The sequence below is a fragment of the Salmo salar genome, chromosome 07 (assembly GCF_965601325.2).
Source record: "Salmo salar chromosome 07, fSalSal1, whole genome shotgun sequence".
Lineage (NCBI taxonomy): Eukaryota > Metazoa > Chordata > Actinopteri > Salmoniformes > Salmonidae > Salmo > Salmo salar.
Window position 1 is genome coordinate 68,061,880 of NC_138297.1, and position 25,506 is coordinate 68,087,385.

Genomic DNA, 25,506 nt, shown 5'->3' on the forward strand with positions numbered 1-25,506 from the left:
GTGGGGACATGGGTAGGTCTGTAGGCCAGAGTGGGGACATTGTTTCTAGACACCAGCTATATGCCTCCATCGCCGCCTCCCCTGGTTCTAATAACCATCTTCACTACAGTGCACCATCGCTGCCTCCCCCTGGTTCTAATAACCATCTTCACTACAGTGCACCATCGCTGCCTCCCCCTGGTTCTAATAACCATCTTCACTACAGTGCACCATCGCCGCCTCCCCCTGGTTCTAATAACCATCTTCACTACAGTGCACCATCGCCGCCTCCCCCTGGTTCTAATAACCATCTTCACTACAGTGCACCATCGCCGCCTCCTCCTGGTTCTAATAACCATCTTCACTACAGTGCACCATCGCTGCCTCCCCCTGGTTCTAATAACCATCTTCACTACAGTGCACCATCGCCGCCTCCCCCTGGTTCTAATAACCATCTTCACTACAGTGCACCATCGCCGCCTCCCCCTGGTTCTAATAACCATCTTCACTACAGTGCACCATCGCCGCCTCCCCCTGGTTCTAATAACCATCTTCACTACAGTGCACCATCGCCGCCTCCCCCTGGTTCTAATAACCATCTTCACTACAGTGCACCATCGCCGCCTCCCCCTGGTTCTAATAACCATCTTCACTACAGTGCACCATCGCCGCCTCCCCCTGGTTCTAATAACCATCTTCACTACAGTGCACCATCGCCGCCTCCCCCTGGTTCTAATAACCATCTTCACTACAGTGCACCATCGCCGCCTCCCCCTGGTTCTAATAACCATCTTCACTACAGTGCACCATCGCCGCCTCCCCCTGGTTCTAATAACCATCTTCACTACAGTGCACCATCGCCGCCTCCCCCTGGTTCTAATAACCATCTTCACTACAGTGCACCATCGCCGCCTCCCCCTGGTTCTAATAACCATCTTCACTACAGTGCACCATCGCCGCCTCCCCCTGGTTCTAATAACCATCTTCACTACAGTGCACCATCGCCGCCTCCCCCTGGTTCTAATAACCATCTTCACTACAGTGCACCATCGCCGCCTCCCCCTGGTTCTAATAACCATCTTCACTACAGTGCACCATCGCCGCCTCCCCCTGGTTCTAATAACCATCTTCACTACAGTGCACCATCGCTGCCTCCCCCTGGTTCTAATAACCATCTTCACTACAGTGCACCATCGCCGCCTCCCCCTGGTTCTAATAACCATCTTCACTACAGTGCACCATCGCCGCCTCCCCCTGGTTCTAATAACCATCTTCACTACAGTGCACCATCGCTGCCTCCCCCTGGTTCTAATAACCATCTTCACTACAGTGCACCATCGCCGCCTCCCCCTGGTTCTAATAACCATCTTCACTACAGTGCACCATCGCCGCCTCCCCCTGGTTCTAATAACCATCTTCACTACAGTGCACCATCGCCGCCTCCTCCTGGTTCTAATAACCATCTAGGTGTTATTGTAATAGAGAACGTGTTCTCAGTAATCAATATATGAATAATAAATAAATATAGAGGCACTATCTTGGCCAGGCTGTAATAATATATGCCGTGAGGCAGCAGGTAGCCTCGCGGTTAAGAGTGTTGGACCAGTAACAGAAAGGTCGCTGGTTCGAATCCTCGAGCCGGCAAGGTGGACAAATCTGCCGTTCTGTCCTTATCCCCAACAACAACTGCTGCCCCCCCCCCCCCCCCCGGCACCACTCTGATTCAGAGGGTTAAATGAGGAAGACACATTTCAGTTGTACAACTGACTAGGTCTCCCCTTTCAGCGTTAGGACTGTTTTCCTCAACTGACTAGGACTCCCCTTTCAGCGTTAGGACTGTTTTCCTCAACTGACTAGGTCTCCCCTTTCAGCGTTAGGACTGTTTTCCTCAACTGACTAGGTCTCCCCTTTCAACGTTAGGACTGTTTTCCTCAACTGACTAGGTCTCCCCTTTCAACGTTAGGACTGTTTTCCTCAACTGACTAGGACTCCCCTTTCAATGTTAGGACTGTTTTCCTCAACTGACTAGGTCTCCCCTTTCAACGTTAGGACTGTTTTCCTCAACTGACTAGGTCTCCCCTTTCAACGTTAGGACTGTTTTCCTCAACTGACTAGGTCTCCCCTTTCAACGTTACGACTGTTTTCCTCAACTGACTACGTATCCCCTATCCCATTTAGCAGATGCTTTTATCAAACCAGACTTAGTCGTGTGCATACATTTTTACGTATGGGAGGCTCCAGCGAAAATCGAACCAACGACTCTTGGCTTTGCAAGCGCCATGTGTTTTCAATCTACCTGGTTTAAATAAAGGTTTATACATTATTTAAATAGATCTGTGGTGAGTAAATGGTAAATAAATTAGACCTCTTTCTCTCGCTCGCTCTCTCTCACTTCGATTGGCTGATGATGCAGAGTGTAACCTCTGAGTCGAGGAGGAATGCAACGCACGCCAGATTTTTTAATTAGATTTTGATTACATGAACCTCCTGGCTGGCCACCTTATTACCTTGTGGAAATCATTAGAAAAGAGGGAGAAAGATCAATAGTGTAAATATGCTACTTTACCTTTTAAAACAACCTCTGTATAAAGAGCCACACTATACGAAGTTGATCAGATATGCAGCTTTGAAGGTCCCCAAGAACACAGTGGCCTTCATCATTATTAAATGGAAGTAGTTTGGAACCACCAAGACTCTTCCAGGGGCTGGCCGCCCGGCCAAATTGAGCAAATGGGGTAGAAGGGCCTTGGTCAGGGAGGTGACCAAGAACCCGATGGTCACTCTGACAGAGCTCCACAGTTCCAGAAGGACAACCATCTCTGCAGCACTCCATCAATCAGGCCTTTATGGCGGAGTGGTCAGACAGAAGCCAATCCTCAGTAAAAGGCACATGACAGCCCGCTTGGAGTTTGCCAAAAGGTACCTAAAGGAATCTGACCATGAGAAACAAGATTCTCTGTTCTGATGAAACCAAGATTGAATTCTTTGGCCTGAATGCCAAGTGTCACATCTGAAGGAAACCTGGCACCATCCCTACGGTGAAACATGGTGGTGGCAGCATCATGCTGTGGGGATGTTTTTCAGTGGCAGGGACCTCAGACTGGGGCGAAGGTTCACCTTCCAACAGGACGACCCATAAGCACACAGCCATGACAATGCAGGAGTGTCTTCGGGACAAGTCTCAATGTCTGAGTGGCCCAGCCAGAGCCCAGACATCTCTGGAGAGACCTGAAAATATCTGTGCAGCGACGCTCCCCATCGAACATGACAGAGCTTGAGAGGATCTGCAGAGAAGAATGGGAGGAACTCCCCAAATACAGGTGTGCCAAGCTTGTAGCGTCATACCCAAGAAGACTCAAGGCTGTAATTGCTGACAAAGATGCTTCAACAAAGTACGGAGTGAAGGGTCTGAATACTTATAGAAATGTCATATTTCAGTGTTTTATTTTTTATAATATTTTTTTCAAAAAATGTAAAGACTTGTTTTTGCTTTGTCATTATGGGGTATTGTGTATAGATTGATGACGGGGGAAAAAAATGATATGATCCATTTTAGAATAAGGCTGTAACGTAACAATGTGGAGAAAGTCAAGGGGTCTGAGTACTTTCTGAATCCACTGTATGTAGGAGCTTCGTGGACTCTCTCTTGTTCTGTTTATACAACCCACACCTTCAGCAAAATATTTTCACTGACATGAGAAAAGATATTCCTAAATCTCTTCCTAGTTATTTTCCAATGAAGGCGTAACAAAATAGCGCTATCTTGTGTATTGGCTGGCTGGATGTTGGATAGTTATGGTGCTGCACACACACAAACACACACACACACACACACATCCCTGCTTATCACAAAGCTCATGAATTATTGACTCCTATTTACAGTCCATCCTTCTCCCCTCCCCCTTATCAGCCCTGTCCCCATGGAAACAGTTCTCCGCTTCATAGCTTAGGCTTTAGTTAGTCTTTCTTCCTGGCTGGATCCGCTTCTTCTATCTCTATCTCTCTGAGCAGAACTGTTCAATTGACTTAAGTGGCTGAAATGAGGACAGAATGTAGTAGCTACGGTATTGTACCAGGTTGTTGGCCTGGCAAACAGACCATCACACAGCTGTCAATTGGACATGTGTGTAGGCTAGTACTGGACACAGAGTTATATGTGACATATACACACACACTTGAAATAGCTTTTTAAATGATTTCCATTTAAGCTTGGGGTTTTGTTGGATTTCAATGGGGGTCGTGACCCTCATGAGTTGGACTTGACACCCCTTATCCTGTCTGGTCTGTCTGGTCTCTCTGTTCAGTTTAAGGGCTTTATTGGCATGGGAAACATATGTTAACATTGCCAAAGCAAGTGAAATAGATAATTAACAATTTACAGTAAACATATGTCTATATACAGTGTTGTAATGATGTACAAATGGTTAAAATACAGAAGGGAAAATAAATAAACATAAATATGGGTTGTATTTACAATGGTGTTTGTTCTTCACTGGTTGACCTTTTCTTGTGGCAACAGGTCACACATCTTGCTGCTGTGATGGCGCACTGTGGTATTTCACCCAGTAGATATGGGACTTTATCAAAATTGGGTTTGTGGATCTGTGTAATCTGAGGGAAATATGTCTCTCTAGTATGGTCATACATTTGGCAGGAGGTTAGGAAGTGCACCTCAGTTTCCACATCTTTTTCTGCAACTGTGTACTCACTGTTTAGGGCAAAATAGCATTCTAGTTTGCTCTGTTTTTTTGTTAATTACTTGACACATTGAAAATGATCATCTTTTTGTTTTCTCATGATTTGGTTGGGTCTAATTGTGTTGATGTCCTGGGGCTCTGTGGGGTCTGTTTGTGTAAAGAGCCCCAGGACCAGCTTGTTTTCTATGGTGTCTCTATGGTCAGGCTATAGTCACTGAGTCTGACCTTCCATGTTTTCTATGGTGTCTCTATGGCCAGGCTGTGGTCACTGAGTCTGACCTTTCATGGTCAGGCTATAGTCACTGAGTCTGACCTTCCATGTTTTCTATGGTGTCTCTATGGCCAGGCTGTGGTCACTGAGTCTGACCTTCCATGTTTTCTATGGTGTCTCTATGGCCAGGCTGTGGTCACTGAGTCTGACCTTCCATGTTTTCTATGGTGTCTCTATGGCCAGGCTGCGGTCACTGAGTCTGACCATCCATGTTTTCTATGGTGTCTCTATGGCCAGGCTGTGGTCACTGAGTCTGACCTTCCATGTTTTCTATGGTGTCTCTATGGCCAGGCTGTGGTCACTGAGTCTGACCTTCCATGTTTTCTATGGTGTCTCTATGGCCAGGCTGTGGTCACTGAGTCTGACCTTCCATGTTTTCTATGGTGTCTCTATGGCCAGGCTGCGGTCACTGAGTCTGACCTTTCATGGTCAGGCTATAGTCACTGAGTCTGACCTTCCATGTTTTCTATGGTGTCTCTATGGCCAGGCTGCGGTCACTGAGTCTGACCTTTCATGGTCAGGCTATAGTCACTGAGTCTGACCTTCCATGTTTTCTATGGTGTCTCTATGGCCAGGCTGTGGTCACTGAGTCTGACCTTCCATGTTTTCTATGGTGTCCTGTCTCTATGGCCAGGCTGTGGTCACTGAGTCTGACCTTCCATGTTTTTCTATGGCATCCTGTCTCTATGGCCAGGCTGCGGTCACTGAGTCTGACCTTTCATGGTCAGGCTATAGTCACTGAGTCTGACCTTCCATGTTTTCTATGGCATCCTGTCTCGATAGCCAGGCTGTGGTCACTGAGTCTGACCTTCCATGTTTTCTATGGTGTCCTGTCTCGATAGCCAGGCTATAGTCACTGAGTCTGACCTTCCATGTTTTCTATGGTGTCCTATCTCGATAGCCAGGCTGTGGTCACTGAGTCTTTACATTGTTAATGTCTTTCTTTGTTTAAATTCTTAGATTTTGACAAGGTATTTTGCTAATTTGATATCAGTCCCCTCCCTCTCTCTCTATAGTGTGTTATTGGTGTAGCAGTACCATGCGTAGTTAATGCAGTATTTCCATACTCTCCCTATCTGTCCTGTCCTGGTAGATTGATCTTGGCGTGCGGCCCATGGTCCGGCGTAGGGAGCCTGTTGGGGCGGAGGAGTGGAACACCAACATGGACCCTGAGGGACGCATGAGGAACATCTCACACCTCAAACAGACCATATTCAAAGGGGTAAGGAACACGTCAAATGTGGTGCCAGGAACCAACTAACGACAGTATGATGTAACATACTGAAACACCAGGAACCAACTAAATACAGCAGGATATAACACACTGAAACACCAGGAACCAACAAAATACAGCATGATGTAACACACTGAAACACCAGGAACCAACTAAATACAGCAGGATATAACACACTGAAACACCAGGATTATAACACACTGAAACACCAGGAACCAACTAAATACAGCAGGATATAACACACTGAAACACCAGGAACCAACAAAATACAGCATGATGTAACACACTGAAACACCAGGAACCAACAAAATACAGCAGGATATAACACACTGAAACACCAGGAACCAACAAAATACAGCAGGATATAACACACTGAAACACCAGGAACCAACTAAATACAGCATGATATAACACACTGAAACACCAGGAACCAACTAAATACAGCAGGATATAACACACTGAAACACCAGGATATAACACACTGAAACACCAGGATTATAACACACTGAAACACCAGGATTATAACACACTGAAACACCAGGAACCAACTAAATACAGCAGGATATAACACATTGAAACACCAGGAACCAACTAAATACAGCAGGATATAACACACTGAAACACCAGGAACCAACTAAATACAGCAGGATATAACACACTGAAACACCAGGATTATAACACACTGAAACACCAGGATTATAACATACTGAAACACCAGGAACCAACTAAATACAGCATGATATAACACACTGAAACACCAGGAACCAACTAAATACAGCAGGATATAACACACTGAAACACCAGGAACCAACTAAATACAGCAGGATATAACACACTGAAACACCAGGAACCAACTAAATACAGCAGGATATAACACACTGAAACACCAGGAACCAACTAAATACAGCAGGATATAACACACTGAAACACCAGGATTATAACACACTGAAACACCAGGATTATAACACACTGAAACACCAGGATTATAACACACTGAAACACCAGGATTATAACACACTGAAACACCAGGATTATAACACACTGAAACACCAGGATTATAACACACTGAAACACCAGGATATAACACACTGAAACACCAGGATATAACACACTGAAACACCAGGAACCAACTAAATACAGCAGGATATAACACACTGAAACACCAGGAACCAACTAAATACAGCAGGATATAACACACTGAAACACCAGGATATAACACATTGAAACACCAGGAACCAACTAACGACAGTATGATGTAACACACTGAAACACCAGGATATAACACACTGAAACACCAGGATATAACACACTGAAACACCAGGATATAACACACTGAAACACCAGGATTATAACACACTGAAACACCAGGAACCAACTAAATACAGCAGGATATAACACATTGAAACACCAGGAACCAACTAAATACAGCAGGATATAACACACTGAAACACCAGGAACCAACTAAATACAGCAGGATATAACACACTGAAACACCAGGAACCAACTAAATACAGCAGGATATAACACACTGAAACACCAGGAACCAACTAAATACAGCAGGATATAACACACTGAAACACCAGGAACCAACTAAATACAGCAGGATATAACACACTGAAACACCAGGATTATAACACACTGAAACACCAGGAACCAACTAAATACAGCAGGATATAACACATTGAAACACCAGGAACCAACTAAATACAGCAGGATATAACACACTGAAACACCAGGAACCAACTAAATACAGCAGGATATAACACACTGAAACACCAGGATATAACACACTGAAACACCAGGAACCAACTAAATACAGCAGGATATAACACACTGAAACACCAGGAACCAACTAAATACAGCAGGATATAACACACTGAAACACCAGGATATAACACATTGAAACACCAGGAACCAACTAACGACAGTATGATGTAACACACTGAAACACCAGGATATAACACACTGAAACACCAGGATATAACACACTGAAACACCAGGATATAACACACTGAAACACCAGGATATAACACACTGAAACACCAGGAACCAACTAAATACAGCAGGATATAACACATTGAAACACCAGGAACCAACTAAATACAGCAGGATATAACACACTGAAACACCAGGAACCAACTAAATACAGCAGGATATAACACACTGAAACACCAGGAACCAACTAACGACAGTATGATGTAACACACTGAAACACCAGGAACCAACTAAATACAGCAGGATATAACACACTGAAACACCAGGAACCAACTAAATACAGCAGGATATAACACACTGAAACACCAGGAACCAACTAAATACAGCAGGATATAACACACTGAAACACCAGGAACCAACTAAATACAGCAGGATATAACACACTGAAACACCAGGATTATAACACACTGAAACACCAGGATTATAACACACTGAAACACCAGGATTATAACACACTGAAACACCAGGAACCAACTAAATACAGCAGGATATAACACACTGAAACACCAGGAACCAACTAAATACAGCAGGATATAACACACTGAAACACCAGGATTATAACACACTGAAACACCAGGATTATAACACACTGAAACACCAGGATTATAACATACTGAAACACCAGGAACCAACTAAATACAGCAGGATATAACACACTGAAACACCAGGATATAACACACTGAAACACCAGGATTATAACACATTGAAACACCAGGAACCAACTAAATACAGCATGATATAACACACTGAAACACCAGGAACCAACTAAATACAGCAGGATATAACACACTGAAACACCAGGAACCAACTAAATACAGCAGGATATAACACACTGAAACACCAGGATTATAACACACTGAAACACCAGGAACCAACTACATACAGCAGGATTATAACACACTGAAACACCAGGATTATAACACACTGAAACACCAGGAACCAACTAAATACAGCAGGATATAACACATTGAAACACCAGGAACCAACTAAATACAGCAGGATATAACACACTGAAACACCAGGAACCAACTAAATACAGCAGGATTATAACACACTGAAACACCAGGAACCAACTAAATACAGCAGGATTATAACACACTGAAACACCAGGAACCAACTAAATACAGCAGGATATAACACACTGAAACACATGATCAAACGGGACAGTCTCTGTGTCTCACACACACACCACACACACGCCCTCTGCTGTTAATTAAGAGAGTAGCAACAGCACAAACCCATCAGTGCTTTTAATTCCTACATATACTGTTCATCCTTGACAGAGCTAGCTACAGTAGCTCATCCATACTGCATTGTGAGTATGGCCTTGAGCAGTGAGGCAGAACACTCATTAAAGGCAGTATCTGATGCCTCTCTGTAGTCTCTACATGACGGATATAAAAGTGGGGGTCAGCCGCTTTTCAGAGATTGTTTTGTCTCCCGACATCGCTCTCTCTCTGACGCAACAGTTGGAAGTCGAAGGCTGAGTTGAAACTGAAATAGCTCTGTTAGGCCTGTTTTTGTTTGTTACTTACTGTAGGACTGTGGAAATAAAAGCTGTTCGTCTCTCCTCTCTTACTTTCTCTCTCTCCCCCATCCCTCTTTCTGTCTCTCCTTCCCTCCTAGGGTCTGTGTCATGTGTTGAGGAAGGAGGGATGGAAGTTTCTACTGGGCTACTTCCCCTGGGAGAGCACCCAGGAGGAGAGGAGTCGTCTGACCAGGAGGAAAACGTAAGACACACTCCTACTCATTAGGAGACGGAGGAAAACGTCAGAGAGACACTCCTACTCATTAGGAGACTGGGAGGAAAACGTCAGAGAGACACTCCTACTCATTAGGAGACTGGGAGGAAAACGTCAGACACTCCTACTCATTAGGAGACTGGGAGGAAAACGTCAGAGAGACTCCTACTCATTAGGAGACTGGGAGGAAAACGTCAGAGAGAGACTCCTACTCATTAGGAGACTGGGAGGAAAACGTCAGAGAGAGACTCCTACTCATTAGGAGACTGGGAGGAAAACGTCAGAGACACTCCTACTCATTAGGAGACTGGGAGGAAAACGTCAGAGAGACACTCCTACTCATTAGGAGACTGGGAGGAAAACGTCAGAGAGACACTCCTACTCATTAGGAGACTGGGAGGAAAACGTCAGAGAGAGACTCCTACTCATTAGGAGACTGGGAGGAAAACGTCAGAGAGAGACTCCTACTCATTAGGAGACTGGTAGGAAAACGTCAGAGAGAGACTCCTACTCATTAGGAGACTGGGAGGAAAACGTCAGAGAGACTCCTACTCATTAGGAGACTGGGAGGAAAACGTCAGAGACACTCCTACTCATTAGGAGACTGGGAGGAAAACGTCAGAGAGACACTCCTACTCATTAGGAGACTGGGAGGAAAACGTCAGCGAGACACTCCTACTCATTAGGAGACTGGGAGGAAAACGTCAGAGAGACACTCCTACTCATTAGGAGACTGGGAGGAAAACGTCAGAGACATCAGAGACACTCCTACTCATTAGGAGACTGGGAGGAAAACGTCAGAGAGACACTCCTACTCATTAGGAGACTGGGAGGAAAACGTCAGAGACACTCCTACTCATTAGGAGACTGGGAGGCGAAAACGTCAGAGACACTCCTACTCATTAGGAGACGGAGGAAAACGTCAGAGAGACACTCCTACTCATTAGGAGACTGGGAGGAAAACGTCAGAGAGACACTCCTACTCATTAGGAGACTGGGAGGAAAACGTCCAGACACTCCTACTCATTAGGAGACTGGGAGGAAAACGTCAGAGAGACTCCTACTCATTAGGAGACTGGGAGGAAAACGTCAGAGAGAGACTCCTACTCATTAGGAGACTGGGAGGAAAACGTCAGAGAGACACTCCTACTCATTAGGAGACTGGGAGGAAAACGTCAGAGAGAGACTCCTACTCATTAGGAGACTGGGAGGAAAACGTCAGAGAGACACTCCTACTCATTAGGAGACTGGGAGGAAAACGTCAGAGAGACACTCCTACTCATTAGGAGACTGGGAGGAAAACGTCAGAGACACTCCTACTCATTAGGAGACTGGGAGGAAAACGTCAGAGACACTCCTACTCATTAGGAGACTGGGAGGAAAACGTCAGAGAGACTCCTACTCATTAGGAGACTGGGAGGAAAACGTCAGAGAGACACTCCTACTCATTAGGAGACTGGGAGGAAAACGTCAGAGAGACACTCCTACTCATTAGGAGACTGGGAGGAAAACGTCAGAGAGACACTCCTACTCATTAGGAGACTGGGAGGAAAACGTCAGAGAGAGACTCCTACTCATTAGGAGACTGGGAGGAAAACGTCAGAGAGAGACTCCTACTCATTAGGAGACTGGGAGGAAAACGTCAGAGAGAGACTCCTACTCATTAGGAGACTGGGAGGAAAACGTCAGAGAGACACTCCTACTCATTAGGAGACTGGGAGGAAAACGTCAGAGAGAGACTCCTACTCATTAGGAGACTGGGAGGAAAACGTCAGAGGACACTCCTACTCATTAGGAGACTGGGAGGAAAACGTCAGAGACACTCCTACTCATTAGGAGACTGGGAGGAAAACGTCAGAGAGACACTCCTACTCATTAGGAGACTGGGAGGAAAACGTCAGAGAGACACTCCTACTCATTAGGAGACTGGGAGGAAAACGTCAGAGAGACACTCCTACTCATTAGGAGACTGGGAGGAAAACGTCAGAGAGACACTCCTACTCATTAGGAGACTGGGAGGAAAACGTCAGAGAGACACTCCTACTCATTAGGAGACTGGGAGGAAAACGTCAGAGAGACACTCCTACTCATTAGGAGACTGGGAGGAAAACGTCAGAGAGACACTCCTACTCATTAGGAGACTGGGAGGAAAACGTCAGAGACACTCCTACTCATTAGGAGACTGGGAGGAAAACGTCAGAGACACTCCTACTCATTAGGAGACTGGGAGGAAAACGTCAGAGAGACTCCTACTCATTAGGAGACTGGGAGGAAAACGTCAGAGAGACTCCTACTCATTAGGAGACTGGGAGGAAAACGTCAGAGAGACACTCCTACTCATTAGGAGACTGGGAGGAAAACGTCAGAGAGACACTCCTACTCATTAGGAGACTGGGAGGAAAACGTCAGAGAGACTCCTACTCATTAGGAGACTGGGAGGAAAACGTCAGAGAGACTCCTACTCATTAGGAGACTGGGAGGAAAACGTCAGAGAGACACTCCTACTCATTAGGAGACTGGGAGGAAAACGTCAGAGAGACACTCCTACTCATTAGGAGACTGGGAGGAAAACGTCAGAGAGACACTCCTACTCATTAGGAGACTGGGAGGAAAACGTCAGAGACACTCCTACTCATTAGGAGACTGGGAGGAAAACGTCAGAGACACTCCTACTCATTAGGAGACTGGGAGGAAAACGTCAGAGAGACACTCCTACTCATTAGGAGACTGGGAGGAAAACGTCAGAGACACTCCTACTCATTAGGAGACTGGGAGGAAAACGTCAGACACTCCTACTCATTAGGAGACTGGGAGGAAAACGTCAGAGACACTCCTACTCATTAGGAGACTGGGAGGAAAACGTCAGAGAGACACTCCTACTCATTAGGAGACTGGGAGGAAAACGTCAGAGAGACACTCCTACTCATTAGGAGACTGGGAGGAAAACGTCAGAGACACTCCTACTCATTAGGAGACTGGGAGGAAAACGTCAGAGAGACACTCCTACTCATTAGGAGACTGGGAGGAAAACGTCAGAGACACTCCTACTCATTAGGAGACTGGGAGGAAAACGTCAGAGAGACACTCCTACTCATTAGGAGACTGGGAGGAAAACGTCAGAGACACTCCTACTCATTAGGAGACTGGGAGGAAAACGTCAGAGACACTCCTACTCATTAGGAGACTGGGAGGAAAACGTCAGAGACACTCCTACTCATTAGGAGACTGGGAGGAAAACGTCAGAGAGACACTCCTACTCATTAGGAGACTGGGAGGAAAACGTCAGAGAGACACTCCTACTCATTAGGAGACTGGGAGGAAAACGTCAGAGAGACACTCCTACTCATTAGGAGACTGGGAGGAAAACGTCAGAGACACTCCTACTCATTAGGAGACTGGGAGGAAAACGTCAGAGAGACACTCCTACTCATTAGGAGACTGGGAGGAAAACGTCAGAGACACTCCTACTCATTAGGAGACTGGGAGGAAAACGTCAGAGAGACACTCCTACTCATTAGGAGACTGGGAGGAAAACGTCAGAGAGACACTCCTACTCATTAGGAGACTGGGAGGAAAACGTCAGAGAGACACTCCTACTCATTAGGAGACTGGGAGGAAAACGTCAGAGACACTCCTACTCATTAGGAGACTGGGAGGAAAACGTCAGAGACACTCCTACTCATTAGGAGACTGGGAGGAAAACGTCAGAGACACTCCTACTCATTAGGAGACTGGGAGGAAAACGTCAGAGAGACACTCCTACTCATTAGGAGACTGGGAGGAAAACGTCAGAGAGACACTCCTACTCATTAGGAGACTGGGAGGAAAACGTCAGAGAGACACTCCTACTCATTAGGAGACTGGGAGGAAAACGTCAGAGAGAGACTCCTACTCATTAGGAGACTGGGAGGAAAACGTCAGAGAGACACTCCTACTCATTAGGAGACTGGGAGGAAAACGTCAGAGAGACACTCCTACTCATTAGGAGACTGGGAGGAAAACGTCAGAGAGACACTCCTACTCATTAGGAGACTGGGAGGAAAACGTCAGAGAGACTCCTACTCATTAGGAGACTGGGAGGAAAACGTCAGAGAGACACTCCTACTCATTAGGAGACTGGGAGGAAAACGTCAGAGAGACTCCTACTCATTAGGAGACTGGGAGGAAAACGTCAGAGAGACTCCTACTCATTAGGAGACCGGGCGCTCCTCCATGGTTGACACATGCTCTCTGTCAGATCTGCATCATAACAGCTCTGTTGATATAATACTAGGATAGGAAAACCCAACAACTCTCACTTCCTGTTGTCTTTATGCTCGTAGAGAGATCCTCACAACGTTTTATGAATCAGTAAGCTTTACATTTACAAGTAATGTAACTTGTATTTAAGAATGGCTAATACATTTCAGTTTGAAAACAAATGTTTCTGTTCAGATGGCGTTGTGAGCACAGTATGAAGAGAGTACTAGTTCTCATAGCTCAGCACCCGGTTATGTTGAAAACCAGTTGAAGGGAAGTAAAGTGGTCCATACTATTCTGTTTAAACGCCACACAGTCAACACACCCTAAATGAGATTAGGGCTGGGAATTGTCAGGGACCTCACAATACGATATGATCAAGATACTTATGTGCTGATTCTATATGTATTACGATTCGATATTTGCGATTTGATGTTCCAAACATATTGCTAACTAATTGTCTGCTGTAGAAAGACGATGAGAAAATTAGTTTTGATCAGTTATGGAAATAAGTGCTGAAAACATGTTGGGTCACTATTTAAAAGGTCCAATGCAACTGTTTTTTTTAAGTAGTCTGAGTGGGGAGGGGAAAACTGAAAACTTGCTGTTATTGGCAGAGAGGTTTGGAACTCTCTTTCTTATTGGTCTATTAACTAATTTAAGGCCAAAACTCCATCCCACCAAAACAGACGGAAATTTCAGGCGGTCTTTTCAAACAGCTCTTACGCGAAAATGTCTATCATTTTCACAATATTATTCCAACTTCATAGTGTGGGAATATATTTAAAAGACAGAGAAATCAAGATTTTGACTGCACTGGGCTTTTAAAAATAAGATGGGAGAACAAGCTATAGGATGAAAAAGACCAGTGTTTTGGCACAGGTAAAGCGAACTAGCGCTACCTAGCAAAATCAAGGTATCTATAATATGGTCCAAAGTAATATTGCGATATGTAACTATCTATTCCCCCCCCCCCCTATCACTAATGTCATATGTGAAATATTCCCCGTCGTCTCACTCCTTTACTTTCCTCTCTTCCCTCAGGGATGAGTACCTATTCCCTCTCTTCTCAGGGATGAGTACCTATTCCCTCTCTTCTCAGGGATGAGTACCTATTCCCTATCTTCTCAGGGATGAGTACCTATTCCCTCTCTTCTCAGGGATGAGTACCTATTCCCTATCTTCTCAGGGATGAGTACCTATTCCCTCTCTTCTCATCCTCTCTTCTCATCCTCTATTCTCAGGGATGAGTTCTTATTCCCCCTCTCTTCTCATCCTCTTTCCTCAGGGATGAGTACCTATTCCCTCTCTTCTCATCCTCTCTTCTCATCCTCTCTTCTCAGGGATGAGTTCTTATTCCCCCTCTCTTCTCATCCTCTTTCCTCAGGGATGAGTACTTCCGTATGAAGCTCCAGTGGAAGTCAGTGAGTGAGGAGCAGGAGAAACACAACAGCATGTTTAGAGACCACAGGAGTCTAATAGGTAATCACCATCATCATCACTTCTAACAGAATGTTAGTCAGGAGTCTAATAGGTAATCATCATCATTATCACTTCTAACAGAATGTTAGTCAGGAGTCTAATAGGTAATCATCATCATCATCACTTCTAACAGAATGTTAGTCAGGAGTCTAATAGGTAATCATCATCACTTCTAACAGAATGTTAGTCAGGAGTCTAATAGGTAATCACCATCATCATCACTTCTAACAGAATGTTAGTCAGGAGTCTAATAGGTAATCATCATCATCATCACTTCTAACAGAATGTTAGTCAGGAGTCTAATAGGTAATCACCATCATCATCACTTCTAACAGAATGTTAGTCAGGAGTCTAATAGGTAATCACCATCATCATCACTTCTAACAGAATGTTAGTCAGGAGTCTAATAGGTAATCATCACCATCATCATCACTTCTAACAGAATGTTAGTCAGGAGTCTAATAGGTAATCATCATCATCATCATCACTTCTAACAGAATGTTAGTCAGGAGTCTAATAGGTAATCACCATCATCATCATCACTTCTAACAGAATGTTAGTCAGGAGTCTAATAGGTAATCATCATCATTATCACTTCTAACAGAATGTTAGTCAGGAGTCTAATAGGTAATCACCATCATCATCACTTCTAACAGAATGTTAGTCAGGAGTCTAATAGGTAATCATCACCATCATCATCACTTCTAACAGAATGTTAGTCAGGAGTCTAATAGGTAATCATCATCATCATCATCACTTCTAACAGAATGTTAGTCAGGAGTCTAATAGGTAATCACCATCATCATCACTTCTAACAGAATGTTAGTCAGGAGTCTAATAGGTAATCACCATCATCATCATCACTTCTAACAGAATGTTAGTCAGGAGTCTAATAGGTAATCACCATCATCATCACTTCTAACAGAATGTTAGTCAGGAGTCTAATAGGTAATCATCATCATCATCACTTCTAACAGAATGTTAGTCAGGAGTCTAATAGGTAATCACCATCATCATCACTTCTAACAGAATGTTAGTCAGGAGTCTAATAGGTAATCACCATCATAATCACCATCATCATCACTTCTAACAGAATGTTAGTCAGGAGTCTAATAGGTAATCACCATCACTTCTAACAGAATGTTAGTCAGGAGTCTAATAGGTAATCATCATCATCATCACTTCTAACAGAATGTTAGTCAGGAGTCTAATAGGTAATCATCATCATCATCACTTCTAACAGAATGTTAGTCAGGAGTCTAATAGGTAATCATCATCATCACTTCTAACAGAATGTTAGTCAGGAGTCTAATAGGTAATCACCATCATCACTTCTAACAGAATGTTAGTCAGGAGTCTAATAGGTACATCATACAGAATGTTAGTCAGGAGTCTAATAGGTAATCATCATCATCACTTCTAACAGAATGTTAGTCAGGAGTCTAATAGGTAATCATCATCATCATCACTTCTAACAGAATGTTAGTCAGGAGTCTAATAGGTAATCACCATCATCATCACTTCTAACAGAATGTTAGTCAGGAGTCTAATAGGTAATCATCATCATTATCACTTCTAACAGAATGTTAGGAGTCTAATAGGTCATCACCATCATCATCATCACTTCCTACAGAATGTTAGTCAGGAGTCTAATAGGTCATCACCATCATCATCATCACTTCCTACAGAATGTTAGTCACCAGATAATAGCCTGGCGGTTAGACCAGCAGCCAAAAGGCTTTCATCCCGTGTAACATATCCTGTCATTGTGCCCTTGATCAAGGGACTTAACCCCCCACGATTCCTCTTCATCCAGGGGCGCTGCTGCTGACCCTTGGGCTCTGTCTGGGGGGGGGGGCTCTGTCTGTGGGGGGGCTCTGTCTGTGGGGGGGGCTCTGTCTGTGGGTGGGGGGGGGGGGGGGGGGGCTCTGTCTGTGGGTTGTTGGGGAAGCCAGAAGCCAGTTTTCCCTTCTAACCGATGGACAACAGTTGTATTCTATTTGATTCTATTGGTCTGACAGTAGGATGGTTATGTGGTTTGAACAACGGGCGCTGTGACAAACAGGAGACCTTTCCAATATGTTAATGAGTTAGACTCCTTGTTCCAACAGCCTCAGTCAGCAACTTAACTTCCCCCCCCCCAGCCAGGGAAGAACAAAAGTTGTCCACATTTGTCTGGGTCTCACCCCAAACTGCTCAGCAAAACCATTTGAAACAAAGTGTGACACCTTTCCTAGTTTAGCTACTTGAAGACTGAGCTGGGCCTGGAATCAATCTGGCTCCCATCGGATCAACCCCATGTTTTATTTATTCAATATTCCATCAGCATCGTCAGCCTGTAGAACCCAGCCCCATGCTGCGTCCCAAATGACATCTTATACCCTAGATATAGTGCACTACTTTTGTCCTGAGCCCTATGTGCACTAAATGGGGAGTAGGTTGTCATTTGGGACAGGGCCCATGTCAGCCAGGTAATGGGATCTCATCTCCTCCTGATCGTTGAGGAATGATCCATACTGGATCTGGCTGGCTCCTCAATGGACTTGGCATTTCTGTTCTCTCTGTCTCTTTATTCTCTCTATCCCTCTCTGAGTCTGTCCCCCCCCTCCCCTTCTATTCAAAGGATTGAAATGAGGCTGCGGTTGTAACAGGGTTAGAGTTGTGTGCTCTCTGTAAATGTCAACTGAAATGAATATGGAAATGAGAGGCGGCTGGCACGGAGCAATGCTGAACTGTTGAAGTGCTGCTGGTTTCATTTCTGATTTCAACTCCTGGTAGTAAACTTTTTGTCTAAGGACAATCAGGCAGACAAGATGTGTGGTGAAGTCAGGGCCTGTATTCATAAAGTGTCTCTGAGTTGGAGTTACTGATCTATGATCAGGTTCCTTCTGTCCATGTCATCTGACTCATTATGTTCTTTATGAATACTGGTGGCTGTTAGTTCCCTCTACAGAGAAAGACCCTCCTACTCTTTATGAATACTGACCCTGGTGGCTGTTAGTTCCCTCTACAGAGAAAGACCCTCCTACTCTTTATGAATACTGACCCTGGTGGCTGTTAGTTCCCTCTACAGAGAAAGACCCTCCTACTCTTTATGAATACTGACCCTGGTGGCTGTTAGTTCCCTCTACAGAGAAAGACCCTCCTACTCTTTATGAATACTGGTGGCTGTTAGTTCCCTCTACAGAGAAAGACCCTCCTACTCTTTATGAATACTGGTGGCTGTTAGTTCCCTCTACAGAGAAAGACCCTCCTACTCTTTATGAATACTGGTGGCTGTTAGTTCCCTCTACAGAGAAAGACCCTCCTACTCTTTATGAATACTGACCCTGGTGGCTGTTAGTTCCCTCTACAGAGAAAGACCCTCCTACTCTTTATGAATACTGACCCTGGTGGCTGTTAGTTCCCTCTACAGAGAAAGACCCTCCTACTCTTTATGAATACTGGTGGCTGTTAGTTCCCTCTACAGAGAAAGACCCTCCTACTCTTTATGAATACTGGTGGCTGTTAGTTCCCTCTACAGAGAAAGACCCTCCTACTCTTTATGAATACTGGTGGCTGTTAGTTCCCTCTACAGAGAAAGACCCTCCTACTCTTTATGAATACTGGTGGCTGTTAGTTCCCTCTACAGAGAAAGACCCTCCTACTCTTTATGAATACTGGTGGCTGTTAGTTCCCTCTACAGAGAAAGACCCTCCTACTCTTTATGAATACTGGTGGCTGTTAGTTCCCTCTACAGAGAAAGACCCTCCTACTCTTTATGAATACTGACCCTGGTGGCTGTTAGTTCACTCTACAGAGAAAGAAGTAAACAGGACAGAAACTTTGTCTGAAGACTGTCGGTCAGTCAGTCACGATGGATTGAGTAAATTCTACATCTATATATTTAGTCTGTTATTGTCTAGAGTCAAATGTAGTCAAATCCTCTACATGCAAATGTATTTGGTGAATAAAGGAGATTCTGATTCTAAGGTCTCTGACTGTGTTGATTTCCTCCACAGAGAAAGACGTGAACAGGACAGATAGGACCAACACTTTCTATGAAGGACCAGACAACCCAGGACTGATTCTGCTGCACGATGTCCTCATGACCTACTGCATGTATGACTTTGACCTAGGTAAGACCATGCTTGTCATACTGAATGACTTTGACCTGGGTAAGACCATGCTTGTCATACTGAATGACTTTGACCTGGGTAAGACCACGCTTGTCATACTGAATGACTTTGACCTGGGTAAGACCACACTTGTCATACTGAATGACTTTGACCTGGGTAAGACCATGCTTGTCATACTGAATGACTTTGACCTGGGTAAGACCATGCTTGTCATACTGAATGACTTTGACCTGGGTAAGACCATGCTTGTCATACTGAATGACTTTGACCTGGGTAAGACCACGCTTGTCATACTGAATGACTTTGACCTGGGTAAGACCACGCTTGTCATACTGAATGACTTTGACCTGGGTAAGACCACGCTTGTCATACTGAATGACTTTGACCTGGGTAAGACCATGCTTGTCATACTGAATGACTTTGACCTGGGTAAGACCATGCTTGTCATACTGAATGACTTTGACCTGGGTAAGACCATGCTTGTCATACTGAATGACTTTGACCTGGGTAAGACCATGCTTGTCATACTGAATGACTTTGACCTGGGTAAGACCACACTTGTCATACAGCACCAGACATGATCAGTGGAGGCTGCTGAGGGGAGGAGGGCTCATAATAATGGCTGGAACGGAGTGAATGGAATGGCATCAAACACACGGAAACCATGGAAACCATGTTTGATGTATTTGATACCATTCCACTGATTCCGCTCCAGTCATTACCACAAGCCAGTCCTCCCTAATTAAGATGCCACCAACCTCCTGGGGTCAAGATTGTGTTGGTATGAAAGCTCTCCAGAACTGTTTCAAATCCTCTCTCTGTCACCACCAGGCTTTGACTGACTGACTGACTAAACCAGGTTGTTTTCTCTCTGTCACCAGGCTATGTCCAGGGTATGAGTGACCTGCTGTCTCCGATTCTCTATGTGATGGAGAACGAGGTGGACGCCTTCTGGTGCTTTGTCTCCTTCATGGACCAGATGGTGAGACTGACAACATAGAACTAGATATACTAGGACAGACATAATGTAATAAGACCATAGAAATAGGCTAGATAAACTAGCAGGGACATAACCTTCTGGTGCTTTGTCTCCTTCATGGACCAGATGGTGAGACTGACAACATAGAACTAGATATACTAGGACAGACATAATGTAATAAGACCATAGAAATAGGCTAGATAAACTAGCAGGGACATAACCTTCTAGTGCTCTGTCTCCTTCATGGACCAGATGGGTAAAACTGAGAACATCTGAATTATTAGAACATACTTAACATACAAATATAATTACTAGAATGGACAAAGCCCCTCACACCAAAGCAAATTAAATGAGGATGTCCATTCTAGTCATCCCATATCTGTGGGTGAGACCTTCACTGACCTCTGTGCAGGTATATGACAGCACAGTTCTTCCTGTTTAACGAGAGAGGGAGGCCAACTAGGTAAGTGTTGGTAGAGGGTGACCTGATTACCTGACCACGCTGGGTTCCCATGGTGCATTTCACAAAGGATGCATCCAAGACCACTCTCTCACAGCCTCCACCAATAGCTGAGCAGAGCCCTCACGCTTTTTGATGTCACTCCAGCTCTATGATTTGTGTTCTGAATTTGTTTTTTTCTGTCTTATTATCCAACCTATTACAACACCATCCAGCTTCCTGTCTGTTCTATTACAACACCATCCAGCTTCCTGTCTGTTCTATTACAACACCATCCAGCTTCCTGTCTGTTCTGTTACAACACCATCCAGCTTCCTGTCTGTTCTATTACAACACCATCCAGCTTTCTGTCTGTTCTGTTACAACACCGTCCAGCTTTCTGTCTGTTCTATTACAACACCATCCAGCTTCCTGTCTGTTCTATTACAACACCATCCAGCTTCCTGTCTGTTCTATTACAACACCATCCAGCTTCCTGTCTGTTCTATTACAACACCATCCAGCTTTCTGTCTGTTCTATTACAACACCATCCAGCTTCCTGTCTGTTCTATTACAACACCATCCAGCTTCCTGTCTGTTCTGTTACAACACCATCCAGCTTCCTGTCTGTTCTATTACAACACCGTCCAGCTTCCTGTCTGTTCTATTACAACACCGTCCAGCTTCCTGTCTGTTCTATTACAACACCATCCAGCTTCCTGTCTGTTCTCTGTTACAACACCATCCAGCTTTCTGTCTGTTCTATTACATCACCGTCCAGCTTCCTGTCTGTTCTCTGTTACAACACCGTCCAGCTTCCTGTCTGTTCTCTGTTACAACACCGTCCAGCTTCCTGTCTGTTCTCTGTTACAACACCGTCCAGCTTCCTGTCTGTTCTCTGTTACAACACCGTCCAGCTTCCTGTCTGTTCTCTGTTACAACACCATCCAGCTTTCTGTCTGTTCTATTACAACACCATCCAGCTTCCTGTCTGTTCTCTGTTACAACACCGTCCAGCTTTCTGTCTGTTTCCTCTATTCTTTCCTCCACATAGCTGCTGAAGTCATTTAAAGGGGATTTCGTGTTCATTAACCATTCATAGCTTTATAGATACTGTAGCCCAGGGCTGGTCTACCCTGTTAAACAGCCACACACACACACAGGTTAGGGTAAACAGCAATCATGATATTATTACTCGGCTGAGTGGTCTTGTACCTGACAGGCCCTTGTTATTCAAAGGAAACCCAAAGACCATGTCATCTCCAGCACTGTCGCTGTCATCCCACCCATTAACACATAAAACATGGCTACATCAGGATTATTGATTTAAACACCTGCCAGATAGCAACTTGTTAGTGAGGAAGGTAAAAGGAAAGCTGGTGATTGAGGAGTAGAGAGCATCAATATGGTGTTATGTGGCTGGCTGAATGACTGGCTGAATGGCTGGCTGGCCGACTGTCATCAATTTTTTCTTCTTTAAAAGCATCCCTAGTTCATCTGTCTGTATTACTGTATAAACTCTATATACAGCAGTATGTGGACACCCCTTCACATCAGTGGATTCGGTTATTTCAGCCACCCCCGTTTCTGACAGGTGTATAAAATTGAGCACACAGCCATGCAATCTCCATAAACAAACATTGGCAGTAGAATGGCCTTACTGAAGAGCTCAGTGACTTTCAATGTGGCACCTTCATAGGATGACACCTTTCCAACATGTCAGTTCGTCAAATTTCTGCCCTGCTAGAGCTGCCCCGGTCATCTTTAAGTGCTGTTATTGTGAAGTGGAAATGTCTAGGTGCAACAACTGCTCAGCATGCAAAGTGGTAGGCTACACAAGCTCACAGAATGGGACCGCGGAGTGCTGAACCGTGTAAAAATTGTCTGTCCTCGGTTGCAACACTCACTACCGACTTCCAGACTGCCTCTGGAAGAAACGTCAGCACAAGAACTGATCTTCAGGAGCTTCATGAAATTGGTTTCCATGGCAGAGCAGCCGCACACAAGCCTAAGATCACCATGTGCAATGCCAAGCGTTTGCTGGAATGGTGTAAAGCTCACCGCCATTGGACTCTGGAGCAGTGGAAACGCATTCTCTGGAGTGAGGAATCACGCTTCATCTGGCAGTCCGACGGACGAATCTGGGTTAGGCGGATGCCAAGATATCACTACCTGTCCCATGCGTAGTGCCAACTGCAAAGTGTGGAAGAGGAGGAATAATGGTCTGGGGCTGTTTTTCTTGGTTTCGACGAGGCTCCTTAGTTCCAGCGAAGGGGAATCTAATGCTACAGCATACAATGACATTCTAGACGATTCTGTGTTTCCAACTTTGTGGCAACAGTTTGGGGAAGACCCTTTCCTGTTTCAGCATGACAATGCCCCCGTGCATAAGGCGAGGTCTATACAGAAATGGTTTGTCGAGATCGGTATGGGAAGAACGGGAAGAACTTGACTGGCCTGCACGGAGCCCTGACCTCAACCCCCAATTGAACACCTTTGGGATGAATTGGAACGCTGACTGCGAGCCAACCCTAATCACCCAACATCAGTGCCTGACCTCACTAACGCTCTTGTGACTGAATGGAAGCAAGTCCCCGCAGAAATGTTCCAACATCCAGTGGAAAGCCTTCCCAGAAGAGTGGAGGCTGTTATAGCAGCAATGTTCCAACATCTAGTGGAAAGCCTTCCCAGAAGAGTGGAGGCTGTTATAGCAGCAATGTTCCAACATCTAGTGGAAAGCCTTCCCAGAAGAGTGGAGGCTGTTATAGCAGCAATGTTCCAACATCTAGTGGAAAGCCTTCTCAGAAGAGTGGAGGCTGTTATAGCAGCAATGTTCCAACATCTAGTGGAAAGACTTCCCAGAAGAGTGGAGGCTGTTGTAGCAGCAATGTTCCAACATCTAGTGGAAAGCCTTCCCAGAAGAGTGGAGGCTGTTATAGCAGCAATGTTCCAACATCTAGTGGAAAGCCTTCCCAGAAGAGTGGAGGCTGTTATAGCAGCAATGTTCCAACATCTAGTGGAAAGCCTTCTCAGAAGAGTGGAGGCTGTTATAGCAGCAATGTTCCAACATCTAGTGGAAAGACTTCTCAGAAGAGTGGAGGCTGTTATAGCAGCAATGTTCCAACATCTAGTGGAAAGCCTTCCCAGAAGAGTGGAGGCTGTTATAGCAGCAATGTTCCAACATCTAGTGGAAAGCCTTCCCAGAAGAGTGGAGGCTGTTATAGCAGCAATGTTCCAACATCTAGTGGAAAGCCTTGCCAGAAGAGTGGAGGCTGTTATAGCAGCAAAGGGGGACCAACTCCATATTAATGACCATGATTTTGGAATGAGATGTTTGACAAGCAGGTGTCCACATGGTGTTGATCATGTAGTCTATATAGTGTAAACGTGTTTCTATTCTGTCTAAATTCTCAGCACCAGAACTTTGAGGAGCAGATGCAGGGTATGAAGACTCAGCTGATCCAGCTCAGCTCTCTGCTACGACTACTGGACCTGTCCTTCTGGAACTACCTGGGTGAGGGGAACACACACACACACACACACACACACTGCTACGACTACTGGACCTGTCCTTCTGGAACTACCTGGGTGAGGGGAACACACACAAACAGGGCATGCTTTAAAAAAAACTTCTTACAGAAAATTAAGTTTAGCGTCCATTATTGGAGTCCAGGTAGTCCAGTCCCTCCCTAATGAATAACAGCCATTACTACCATTTAGAATCCACAGAATAGAACGTTCACCGTGACAACGGAACACACATTCATCCTCATCATAAGTGTACTAGATAATCATCTTGATAGAGCCAATGAAATATTACCCGTGTGCTTTCTCTCTCTCACAAGTGACGACGCCACATTTGTCTTCGAAGAAAAACAAGAGTTTATCCAAGTTTGACTGTGACTTCCTAATGAGATAAATATGGTGTGTTCTGTTTGGAAAGTCTTTCCTGTTTGCTAGAGGTCGTAGGGGGCAGCTGCATCCCTAAACAGTCCCTGATAAGTTGTTCTGAATTAGGCTGTTTAAATGCGGCTGGCGCTACAGTGCAGTCTGATTGGGACGATGTTGATTTATCACCGCATTCTTTATAGTCATTAATTTTCTTGATTAATTTGGGCTCGCTCAGCCACCCTACTAAAACTGGTCTGCTGTTCGTTACCTCGTCGGATAACAACAACAGCTCCTTCGGAATTTAGAGACCTTCCAAGAACAATAAACCAAGTAAATTCAATAATATGTAAATGAAATGTGTTATTTATCGCTTTCATTTGAGCAGGAAAGGTTAGATTGAGGGCAGGAAGAGGGACGACTGTGATGGACGTGATTGTCT

The 25,506-nt window shown here is 44.8% G+C and overlaps 1 protein-coding gene across 1 annotated transcript in view; it reads left to right on the top strand.

Moving 5' to 3' along the window:
• Positions 1 to 25,506, top strand: part of LOC106576542 (TBC1 domain family member 15) — a 74,755-nt gene that overhangs the window by 29,785 nt on the left and 19,464 nt on the right. Inside the window, exons 8-13 of the mRNA XM_082978003.1 lie at positions 6,041 to 6,169; positions 9,803 to 9,906; positions 15,545 to 15,639; positions 19,641 to 19,757; positions 20,639 to 20,739; positions 24,591 to 24,690. Of these exons, the coding sequence (XP_082834129.1) occupies positions 6,041 to 6,169; positions 9,803 to 9,906; positions 15,545 to 15,639; positions 19,641 to 19,757; positions 20,639 to 20,739; positions 24,591 to 24,690 (646 nt within the window). The remainder of the gene's footprint in view (positions 1 to 6,040; positions 6,170 to 9,802; positions 9,907 to 15,544; positions 15,640 to 19,640; positions 19,758 to 20,638; positions 20,740 to 24,590; positions 24,691 to 25,506) is intronic.